Source organism: Lepidothrix coronata, unplaced genomic scaffold, assembly GCF_001604755.1.
Source record: "Lepidothrix coronata isolate B3197 unplaced genomic scaffold, Lepidothrix_coronata-1.0 Scaffold108, whole genome shotgun sequence".
Taxonomy (NCBI): Eukaryota; Metazoa; Chordata; class Aves; order Passeriformes; family Pipridae; genus Lepidothrix; species Lepidothrix coronata.
This window is the reverse complement of record NW_016690288.1, coordinates 977,575-989,682: the sequence shown is the minus strand read 5'-3', so window position 1 is coordinate 989,682 and position 12,108 is coordinate 977,575. Positions and strand designations below refer to the sequence as shown.

Sequence of the window (12,108 nt, the reverse complement as noted above, 5' to 3'; positions counted from 1 at the left end):
TGTCCTCACACACCTTCAAATCAAGGCCCTTCCCCATCCTCGTGGCCTCCTTTGGACACTCTCTAATGGCTCAACACCTTCCTTACATTTCCTTGGTATAACCCTCGTGTCCAAACCTCAGGGACCTGCCAAGTCTTACCTCTCCCTGCTGGGACATTTTTAAACATCCCACCTGTCCTTCCAGTGCTTCCAAATCCACCTTCCTCACAGGCCACCCTCACATGCTGCAGGAATCCTCTATCTCATCTTGGCTTTTAACCCCCTCAGATGCCTGCAGGGGTGATTCAGTTTATCTGTGTATTCCTTTTAAGCTCTTTATGAAGTTGGAATCATAGAAGCATGGAATGGTTTGAGTTGGAAGGGACTTTGGAGATCATCCCATTCCACCCCCTGCCATGGGCAGGGACACCTTCCACCAGCCCAGGTTGCTCCAAGCCCTGTCCAACCTGGCCTTGGACACTCCCAGGGATGGGGCAGCCACAGCTTCTCTGGGTAACCTGGGCCAGGGCCTCCCCACCCTCCCAGGGAACAATTCCTTCCTTATATCTAATCTAACCTTCCCCTCTAATCTGAACCAAGTTGTCTCTGAATTTCTTTAATAGGAAATGTTGGTCTTGTGTGAATCTCTCAGATTCATCCAGGTCACCTGGGAAGGAGCAGAGATTCCAGATGTGCTCCCTGCCAACACTTCAGCCCCCACTGTGACAGTTGCCATGAGTGTGATGGGACATGAGTCACTTTTCCAAACTGTCTTTAGGTTTTCTGTGCCTGAGCAAAATCAGATTTATTAAGAACCTTTTCAAATGAACGTGTCAAAAGAGGTGAAAGGAATGTGCAGCAGTTAAATGTGGACAGAGTTGGGATTTTTAGCATTTGACTTATTTTATTTAATTTCAATTTTTTTTAAGCTCATCAGTGAGGATCATGCTGTGATTTAGCAAAGCCAGTTCATGTCTCTGTCTTGGCCTCCCTGTGTATGAACGTCAGAACATTATGAGGTACCGGGGTATTGTGGAGATTAATTTGTCTGAAAAGGCCCTGAAGGTTCCCTGAGATAATCACAGGATCATTATGGTTGGAAAAGACCTTGAAGATCATCAACCCAGCACCACCATTGTGTTCACCAGTAAACCATGTCCTCAAGTGCCACATCCACAGTTCTGCCCATCTGCTCTGAGTCTTGGTTTGGCCTTTGGTCTTGGATTGCCCTGACAAGGGATGTTCCAGTCACCTTTTTCTCATGGATGTACTTGGGGATGATGGGAGACTTTCAGGTGACAGCAAGCACAGAATAAGCCCAAATGTGACCAGGCTCCAAGTGCTCATGTTTGGAAAGACTCAAAGGAATATTTTTAGAATATATATGGACAAAACCCCTTGTTCTGATCCAGTCTTGAACCTCATCACACAGAGAGCAATGTAAGGAAGGGATTGAGCCATCAGAGAGTGTCCAAAGGAGGCAACAAGGATGGGGAAGGGCCTTGATTTGAAGGCGTGGGAGGACATTGAGGGCACTTGGTGTGTTCAGCTGGAGCAGAGGAGACTGAGGGGAGACCTCAGTGCAGTTCCAACGTCCTGGGCAGGGGCAGAGGAGGGGCAGGGACTGAGCTCTGCTCTGGGGGGACCAGGGACAGCAGCCAGGGAATGGCTGGAGCTGTGTCAGGGCAGGCTCAGGTTGGATCTCAGGCAAAGGTTCTTCCCCCAGAGGCTGGTTGGGCACTGCCCAGGCTCCCCAGGGCAGTGGGCACAGCCCCAAGGCTGCCAGAGCTCAGGGAGGGTTTGGCTGATCCTCTGGGGCACAGGGGGTGACTCTTGGGGCTGGGCCTGTGCAGGGCTGAGGGTTGGACTCCGTGATCCTTGGGGGTCCCTCCCAGCTCAGATATTCTGTGATTCCGAGCACAGGAAGCTGCATTTTGAACAGCAGATTTATCCCTCATCCCTTTCCCTGGCTGGTGTTTAGTGCCTGTGTCCCAGTCTCAGCTCCCACACCATTCCCCACTCAGTGCCTGAGGCACAAGAAGCCTCCATAGGCAGGGCTTGGAGTCAAGAGTGCCCTGGGCAGGGAAACTCTGCACTGTCAGTGCCCTGAGCAGGTAATGAAACCCCCCCTCACAGCAGCTCTCCCAAATTCCTCCCTTTCTGCTTGCACTGCTTGCCTCTTAATTCCTTTATAAAGCTCACAGAATCAATACTGTGGCTCCTTGGCTTTGTGCACGGTGCTCTGGCACTTTGTGGTTGTGGTTCTTTCTTTCTTTCTTTTTCTCTTCATTCTATTTATTTCTATTTTTTTCTACTATTTTTCGATTTATTTTCTCTTATTTTATTTGAAAACCCTCCCAGGCAGCAGACACAGCACTGGCACCAGCCCTCAGTGCCAGCACTGCTGTTCAGTGAGGGGCTCTGGGGCTGGTTGTGGTGATGGGGAACAGCAGCTGAACACTGGTCTGGGCTTTTGGTGATGGCAACTCTCCTCTTCAGAGGAAAAGTAAACCATGGCCAGAGTTTCTTGCAGAAATGTTCCGGAATTGAACAGCTTCTGTTCTACCAGCAAGGAAAAATGGAACTTTGAGGCAGCAGGATCCAGGGAAGTTGTTGTGGCTGTTCTTCACAGACTGAGGGCACACCAAATATGCAAATCACCTCCCAGATAACCCCAGGAGAAAGGGAAAAGGTGTGTAGGATGCTGAAGACCCAGCAGGACCCTCTTGCTGTTGGTTGGGGCTCACAGATGTCGTAACAGTTCCCCTGCCCTGCAATCCCCAGGGACACAGAGAACCTGGAATTCCTGCTGTTCCTCCCTGGGAGCAGTTACCTGTGAACTGCCCTCTTAAACATGAGCACCCATCAGCCCCCCCTGCTTACTGGTGATGGTTTGCCCTCAGTTCTCTCCCTTCTCCAAATCCACAGATCCCTTGAGCCTGGCATCTGTGCTGTTCCTGCTGATTCCACTGGCTCAGGGCTGGATGCTCCATCCCTTTGGCATTTGGTTGCCAGTGGGAGTTTCTGACACCCCCCGTGGGAGCTGGTTCCTTGTACATGGTCAGAACCTGGAGCTCCTCTGGAGAGATCCTCAAACTTCTCAGGGTGAGGTGCAACCCCCGGGCTGTCCAACATCACTGAGAGCTCAAGAAGCAAAGGCAAATCAAGGCTGGGTCATCCTGCACCTCCTCAGCACCCAGGGAGTGAGGAGACCTCGCCCTGGTGTCATTAAGGGCAGAGACAGAGCCATTGTCACTGTAACTTCTCCCCCAGGACGTGGGGTTGACGGGGCCAGACCATTCGGGGCCCCCCTGGCTGTGGCTCTGGGCTGGTCGTGATGCCCTCGGTGGGTTTGGGGTGGTCAGGGGAGCCCTGAGAGCCTCCTCCCCTGCCCCAAAGCCCTGCTCCCAGGGACAGCTGCAGTGTATTTATGGTGGCTCTGTCACCACCCTGCCAGGGGTGAGGGATGGTGGCTTTCTCTGCCTGGCTGGAGTTATTTTTGTTTTAAGAGGCCAGTTTTTCATTCCCAAGCCCTCAGCTGAGCGGGGAGGGGGCTCTGGCACATCCAGCTGATTGGAGTGTCAGGGCTGAGGATAAAATACCTGTGACAGACAGCTCAGGTCACCACAGCCACCCCAAACCCTTGTCTGCCACCAGCTTAATGTCCTGAGTGTTTGGATAAAGGGAACTGCCAGACAAATGGGGTTTGGGCTATAAATTTTTGGCAGCACAAGGTTGCTGCAAACAGTTGTTCTTTTCTCATGTCTCATAAAAACATCTAATCTTTGTTGTCCTGCCCTAAGCATTAATAAAAACAGAAATAAAGGCTGAAGACATAACTGTGCCTCTGTTCTGGTGTAGTCTGTCCCTAGATTTGATGTCTTACAAGTGACTTTAATGTTCAAAATGAACTGAATAAAATCCTGGATTTGTCCCTGGCTATAATACAAATATGGTATGTGGGGGAAAGGGGGTGTGGGTGAGAGGTATGAGGTCTATAATCCATGTCAATATAGAAGGAATATTACATAATCATAAATATCACATAAAGACCTCATCATGACAAGCAGCCAAGAGGGCAAATCTGTGAGAATGGCAGAAATTGGAATATATTTGTACTGATGGTTCTATTACCTGTGCAAGACCCTTTAGCACCTGGCAGGGCTGTGGAGAAGGGGGGATGTCTGTGCCCACAGCAGGGAGGAGATTTGGGGGCTGCTCTTTTGAAGGCCAGAACACACCCAGAGGTGAGAGTGAGTGGAGATCCCCCCTTTCAAGGTACTACTGGAAGTATCTGCTACATCTCTTCCTTTCTAAGACATTCCCAAATCCCACTAAAACCCATCAGGGCTCATCTTGGCCTCATTCCTATCAAAGACTCTTCAATGAGGTGGATGAAATGTCCATTAAATAGAGGTGGGAGGTTCTGTGGGCTGAGAGGAACAGCTGAATTGCTATTTGAAGGGTTGAATTGCTATTTGAAGGGTTGAATTGCTATTTGAAGGGTTGAATTGCTTTTTAAGGTGTAATTCATCTCATCCCAAGGTGGCACCTAAAATAAACTCCAGGAATTATACCCAAAAAGCATCTCCCTTGCTCCACACGTGAGTGATTCACATGGAGACAGCTCTCCCACGGTGTCACTGACCCAGGAGACCCTCAAAGCTCTGCTTTTCAGCCCTGTAGGGATCTTGCTGTTTGGGAATTGGGAACTCTGAGAGCAGAATTGGGTCATTCAGGTAATGGCATGTCCAACCTGGAGAGCAGCAGGGACACAACCTGCTCCCAGCCTGCCTTTTCCTGGGAGAAATGCTCCTGTCAGAGCTGCCACGGACCAGAACTGTCCCTTCTTCTGGGACCTGAAGCAAAACTTTGCACTGCTGTTGACAGGGTCGAGTTGATCTGTATTCCCTGCTGGATTTGTGTGTGTGTATTTTTAACATCTAAAAAAGGGGCTGCTTTGCTTCCAGGTTCTGCCTGGCACCAGCAATGCCAACATCCCACGAGAAAAGCTGTTCCTGCTGTACTTTTGGAAGCTGGGACTTCCAAAACGAGCTGCTGAGCATTTAGGTATTTGGACCCAATTTTTTTTCCTGGTGATTGGGATGGTTCACCCAAGCCCCAGAGCTGAAATGAGCCTGAACTGGCTCGTGCCTCCAGTGAATCAGCAGGTCAGTGGGGACTGACAGCTCCATTCAATAAGCAGCATCTCTTCCTCCCTGCTGCTCTCCAGGAGGAACAAAAAAAATGGTGCTTGGCTTGATTCAGAGAGTGTTGCTGCTTTCCTCTCTCCTGCAGGCTTTTTAAAATTCAGCTGTGCTCTTCTCCACCTCTCCTGCAGTATTCAGTGTGCTGGATAGAGCTGCTGAATGCCATTCATTAGCCAGGCTAAGAATTGCACTAACAGGTTCAACTTTGCTTTGTTTGAAAGATGCTTCATTGTCTTGGCCTGGTGCCCTTTCAGAAGCTTGTCTGACCCCTCAGAGTATCGGAATTTCCCCCCAGATGGCCCACAGAAAGTGGCAGTGCTGTGGGTGGCAAAGCACAGTGGCTGTCCCAGGGGGTTGTGCTCAACCCTGCGGGTTCTCTGGGGGTATTTCCTTGGACTCTTCTGCACTTGATTTCAGAGAGTCAAAGAATAGTTTGGGTTGGAAGGGAACTTAAAGATCACCTTGTTCCAGGCCCTGCCATGAGCAGGGACACCTTCCACTAGCCCAGGTTGCTCCAACCTGGCCTTGGACACTTGCAGGGATGGGGCAGCCACAGCTTCTCTGGACAGCTCCAGTTTTTCCAATCAGCAACGCTTTGGAGCAGCACAAGCTGCTCTGGCCAAGAAAATCCTTCTCCTGAGATGCCTTAAAAGAGGGAATGTTCTTGCCAGTGTCAGCTCTGTCAAAGTGCAAACCCCACTGCAGAGGCTGAGTTGGGGAGCACTTGGTGGTCTTCTCACACTGATGAGAGGAAGCAAATGTTTCCCTTTCTCTGACTCCCTCTGAGCTCTGCTTAGCCCATGGCTTTGAAGACACTCTCAGGTGCTGAGATGAGCTGTCCTGGTTGAACCTGCAGCTCAGAACAAGAGGTGCCCCAGGCCATGGGTACAGAGGCACCACCCTTGCTCCTTGCTGGTGTTCCAGTGCAGGGACAGGACTCATCTCAGCTGTTCCCTGGGAGCCCAGAGCAGACCTTTTTCTGTTTATGGAAAGACAACAGAAAGCTGGAAGAGCCTAACACACCTTGGTAGGGCCTGCCAGGGCCAATGAAGTCGTTCCATGACAACCTGAGGGAAATGTGGAAATTTCTGTAGGGAAATTCAGTCTGTCTTAGACACTCACCTCAGCACGGGCTGCACATCTCTTTGGCTGAACCCCATCCCATTTTGCCAGAAGGCAAAGCACCCAGTAGTTCCTCCTCCTGCCTGAACCAGGCTCAGCTTTACTGATCCATGGAGGAAGGCTGATGGCAGCTCTGCAGGTCCCCAAGTGTGTCACTGCTTCTCTAAAATAACTCCCCACTAACATCACACCTCCCTGCCCATGGCATGTCACGGCACAGAGTGGGTTTTACAGTCAAATCAGGAAGAGGATAATTGTTTGGAAACCCAGAAAGTTCCTCCCTCACCTTCAAACTCTGTTTGGCAGTTGCCAGAGTTCTCATTGAGACTCTCCTCCTCGTTGATGATGATGTTCTCGATGTCCTTCATCGTGAGGTGGTCGCGGAAGGCGTGGTACAGGATGTGCTTCAGCTCCTCCAGCGTTATCCTCTGCATGTCAAACTGTGGGAAGAGCACCCAGTTAGACCCAGTTAGAGACACAGCACCCAGAGGAATGAGGGCACGAGGGCAGTGCCACAGTTCCCTACTCGTGTTTTACCACCCTCATTTCAACTTTGCAAATGTTGCTCCTTCAGGCTCTTTTTACCCTAAAGCTGCAAATGGATGTTGCTGGAGCTCCTTAGTGCTGGTGGAGGAGCAGAGAGACACAGCCCTGTGTCAGGGAGGGTCTTCCAGGCTGGAGAGGCAGCAATTCAGTATCATCCTGGCCACCCCAACAGAGACAAATCCCTGAGGGATCCCCCCTGTAGCTCTTGCACTTTGCCACGAGTCACTGCCTTGTTTCTGACCCCCTTTTTTTTACTTCCTAACTCTTCAGTTGTGCCTGTGTGGCAAGAACAAGCAGAGAACATTTCCCTCTGAGCTGACCTGTGCTGTAGATCCAGTGGGTAAATGTTCTCACACAAAGCAAATGTTAAACCCACAATTCCTGAAGAATACATAGGAAAGGACATTTTGCAGCAGCAGAACTTTGCACATGTGCCTGTTTGTGCTATTAACACCTGCTAAGGGTACAGCAGAGAGGGCACTCACCCTGGCTGCTGTGCCAGGGGAAGGGATGAGCTCCCTGAGCCCTCAGAGCAGTCAGGAAAGATGGATGGAAATGCTCCAAGCCATGATGATCTTCCCCAGTGCTGGAGATGATCCTCCTCTGCACAGCACCTTCAGCTCAGGCCTTACAGCCCAAAATGGGCTCACCCTCAGCAAACAGTGAGAACCAGGCACTGTCCAGCCTCATCTGAACCACCCACCTCCAAGAAAGCCCAGAAAGGCCAAACACCCCCGGGGTAATGCTGTAGTGGAGGAAAGGTGATGCCAACTGGGAGTGGGTGGTGCAGGGAGAAATTCCCACTCCTTTCCCTCAGCATGAGGAGGACAGAGCAAACGGGACAGGACACGGCATGTAGTGACATGTAGTGACATGTAGTGACATGTAGGACATGTAGGACACCCCACTGCCAGAGGGCAGGGCTAGATGGGATATTGGGAAGAAATCCTTCCCTGTGAGGGTGGGGAGGCCCTGGCCCAGGTTGCCCAGAGAAGCTGTGGCTGCCCCATCCCTGGGAGTGTCCAAGGCCAGGTTGGACAGGTCTTGGAGCAACCTGGGCTAGTGGAAGGTGTCCCTGCCCATGGCAGGGGGTTGGAACAGGATGAGCTTTAAAATCCCTTCCAACTCAACCCATCTTAGTATTCTTATCACTTCTGAGCTGCTCTGACATTGTCTTCCCTGAGCGCTGCTGCACATCTCATCACACAGATCCAAAATCATTAATCCTCGAGGGAAAACTAAGAGAAATAATTTTATTAAATCTGGACCCTGCCCTGTTCAGCCACAACTGTGTGTGTTCAGGCAGATTTGCACACACTGATCCATATTTCCTCAGCTGTCCTTAGAAGCACCGATTCCTACAATTCTATTCCCTTCTTTCCTGCCACAAGCCCAAACCTGGTGCAGAGAAGTGGACAGCAAAGTTCCTGCCTTTGGCCCAGAGGAAAAGCATTTCTCTGCAAAGCAAGTCTGGTGGGTTTGGTGTTTTTGCTGCTGTCCTTGTTCCTCAGGGATTCAGAGCTAAAAATAGCCAGCACATCATTGTCACCGGTGGCTCCTCGTTGAACACTTCAAAGCTGGATTGCAAATCCCCCCCGGTATTTAGTCCCAAATTTCCATCCTGCTTTGCTGTGCACGAGGAAATCTCACCCTCCAGCCTCTGTCTTTCATGTTAGGAGAGCAAGTCAAGCCGAGCAGCTGCGGATTTGACAACCTGTGGGATTCCAAATGGCATTTCTCTTGGCAACCAGAGGGGTGGGAATGGGGGCTCACTGATGGGAACCTCCCAGCAGGGTGGGAAGCGTGTTAGTGGAGGTCTGCAGAGCTGCCCGGGGTTTGCAGCCCTCCTGGGTGCCTTCCTGCAGTGCTGGTTGCTGGTAAAAGCAAGGTTTTCTCCCCTAACACCCCAACCCTTCATTCCTTTGGGGTCTTTGTCCTGGGAAACTTCAACCTGAAAACTCTTCCCGAGTCCACCCATATGGCAAAGCCTTAATTTCATCCTAGTGGTCACTCCATCTGAGGAGGAGCGGCCTGTCAGCACATGGTTACCCCATTCCATCACATGGTGGGGTCATTTTCAACCTGTGCTGAGTTTGTTCTTGGCTCAGGGACAGTTCTCTGACAGAGTTCTTCTGTTGGAGTTTATGGGCTTGGTTTTTCTGCCTTCAGGGAACCATGGAATCACAGGATGGTCTGAGTTGGAAAGGATCTTAAAGCTCATCCAGTTCCACCCCTGCTGTGGGCAGGGACACCTTCCACTAGCCCAGGTTGCTCAGAACCCATCCAACCTGGCCATGGACACTTCCAGGGTCTTTCCAGAAGCTGTCCCAAAGGAACAGTGCTTCCAGAAGCTGTTCAAAACCTGTGTTCACCCATCACCAGGTGGATGCTCACCCCTGTGGGTGTTCCACAGCCCAGAGCAGTGTCTCTGAAACCTTCTCTTTACTTGCACCCTTTTTTGAGGACGTCTGCAGGGACGTGTGAGACTCTGACTTACTGGAAGTGCTCACAGACTTTACATGGGCTTTCCTGACCTTGCAGAAAGCCAAGTGATTGCTTCAGGATCTGCCTCACTATGTCCCAAGATGACTGTGTTGGAAGAACATCATCTCTGGATCATCCCTGTGCTCCTTCATGTCTGTCTCCAGAGCCACAGGTGTCCAAACTCACCTTGGGAAACACCATTGCTGATCTTGACACCTATTTTTCCTTTCCTCAGTCTTAGAATCATGGAATCATAAAATCAGAGAATGGTTTGGGAGGCATCTTAAAGATCATCTGGTTCTACCCCCTGCCATGGGCAGGGACACCTTCCACTAGCCCAGGTTGCTCCAAATTGGCCTTGGACACTTCCAGGGATGGGGCAGCCACAGCTTCTCTGGGCAACCTGTGCCAGGGCCTGCCCACCTGAACAGGGAACAATTTCTTCCGTACCTCCAACCTAAATTTCCCCCCTGTCAGTGTGAACCCATTCCCCTTGTGCTGACTCCCCCATTCCTGATGAACAGCCCCTCTCCAGGTTCCTTGTTGCCCCTTCAGACTCTGAGGTCTCCACAACCTTCACTTCTCCAGGTTGAACAGTCCCAGTTTTCTCAGCCTGTCCAAGCCTTTGCAGATCTCCCTCTCTACCAGCACTGTCACCAAGAAGAGTCTTCTGTCCTCCAACCTTGCTTTGCTTCCAGCTGCCTGGCTTCCAAACAAAACCCTGGTTTTCATCTAATCTTAACGATGTGCAAACAGTAATGACCTGGGGGGTTTGGGTCTTCCTGTACCAGCTGACCTATCTAGTAGGACATAATTGTCCTCTTGTTGCTGCATCTCCAGCTCTTGCTTTTGAGTTTTATTCTAATATAGGGAGAAATGATTTTTTTTATTATTTTGTTGTCATTTTTGCCTTTTAGGAAGCGGAACAATCTCGGTAGGGATTCAAAATCACCCTTGTTGGCTCATGCACTGAATTTCTGTCCTCTCGGCAGGCACGTGGTCACTGCTCCTGCTTTGCCCCTTGCTCAAGACATGTCCACCATGACACACTTATCAGTTTGTCCAGAATAGACTCCAGCTTGGTGCAGGCAGGGACAAGGCTCTGCTTGGGCTCCCTGGTAATTCCTTCTATTTTCACTGCTCTCCAATCCGGCAATTTCCCTGATTCACTTTTCAATTACTCCGGGGTTTATTGTTGTAATGACAGCAACCAGGGAGCAACTCTTAACTTTTATTGACTCCACTGAGAGCCAAACCGTGACTGTTGCAAGCTGAGAACTTTCTATAGGATTTATAATTAGTGGAAATCAATGGTGCAGCTTCTGAAGCTCGGAATACACCGGGAGCACTGAAACAGAAACCAACTGTGCCCAGTGCTGAGCCTCAGACTCCCCAAGAGCTGAATGGAAACCTCTCCTTGTACAGGGATGTTTGGATCCTATGGAGAGCACCTGGATGGAACTCAGCAACTGTCCCCAGCAGAAGGAGGATGTTGTCCCTGGACACACCTGGAAAGGAAAGTGGGCCTGTAGCTTCCTGACTCCTCCTTGATTTAAATTTCCTGTTGGGAATGAAAGCAGAGTCCCAACCAATTCCTTCAGTCTCCTTAATCCAAATGTTCCAAATTTATAGCTGATGGACAGCTGCCTTGCCTGCAGAGCACCATTTCCAGATACTTCTGTGTCCTACCTGGAATTCTTTCCTCTAGTGGGAGATGCCCCTCTGGGAAGGACTTGCTTCTCCAAAGAGTTAAATGCTGAAGTAGCCCTTATGATAATTTCATTTAATATCAGCTCTGCTTTTAAAAAAAGAGTGGGAGGCTCCTCTCTTGAATCCCAAGTTGGCCCTGGGATTCAAGAGAGGAGCCTGCCAACCTTTTTTGGGTGATGCCAGGCTGAGACCCTGAAGGAATTGGAGCAGGGCCTCTCTGGTGACCTGCAAGATCTTTTAAAGCCACTGATAAAAATGCTCTGCTCAACAAGTGGTGGGACTGGCTCCTCTGGAGGGAAGGTTTCAGCCAGGAGAGCACTCAGACACCGGTTTCCCAGGTAAGCCATCTGGAAAAGGTCATCTTGGGCTGCTGAGGGCTCCAAGTGGAGACTGGGACAGCAGCAGGAGAGCAGGATTTTGCCTGGTGCTTTTGAAAATCAGGTCTGCAAACCCAAAAGCTTCAGAGAATCAGAGAATCGTTTAGGTTGGAAAAGATCACCGAGTTCAACCATTGTCCCAACATCAATTCCACCACGAAACCATGTCCCTAAGCACCACATCTGTGTATCTGAGATTTCAGGTTTGGGGCAGAATAATGTCTGGATTATGAGATAACACCACTGTTCTCCTCTCAGACCTAATGCATGTCAGGCCATGTGTCGAACACCCACCAGGCAGATGCAAACTGACCCTTCCCACACTGCCAAAACATGGGATGTGACCCAAAGAAATCCCTGGACTCAACAGAGCGGCTGGACTTGTGCTGTGCTGACACAGCCAAGGTGGCCCAGGGCAGCTCTGGGGGTGCAGGTGTGCCAGGGCAGTTTTGGGCACCACAATAAAAGGAAGATCTGAAGCCATTAGAGAGTGTCCAAAGGAGGCAACAAAGATGGGGAAGGGCCTTGATTTGAAGGCGTGTGAGGACACTGAGGGCACTTGGTGCGTCCAGCTGGAGCAGAGGAGACTGAGGGGAGACCTCACTGCAGTTCCACCTTCCTGGGCAGGGGCAGAGGAGGGGCAGGGACTGAGCTCTGCTCTGGGGGGACCAGGGACAGCA

At 50.6% G+C, this 12,108-nt stretch overlaps 1 protein-coding gene across 5 annotated transcripts in view; it reads right to left on the bottom strand.

The window, feature by feature from the left end:
• Positions 1-12,108, bottom strand: part of CALN1 (calneuron 1) — a 160,981-nt gene that overhangs the window by 1,299 nt on the left and 147,574 nt on the right. For all 5 annotated transcript variants that reach the window (XM_017824101.1, XM_017824103.1, XM_017824105.1 and 2 more), the window contains one exon: positions 6,598-6,751. In XM_017824101.1, coding sequence (XP_017679590.1) covers positions 6,598-6,751 — 154 coding nt within the window. The remainder of the gene's footprint in view (positions 1-6,597; positions 6,752-12,108) is intronic.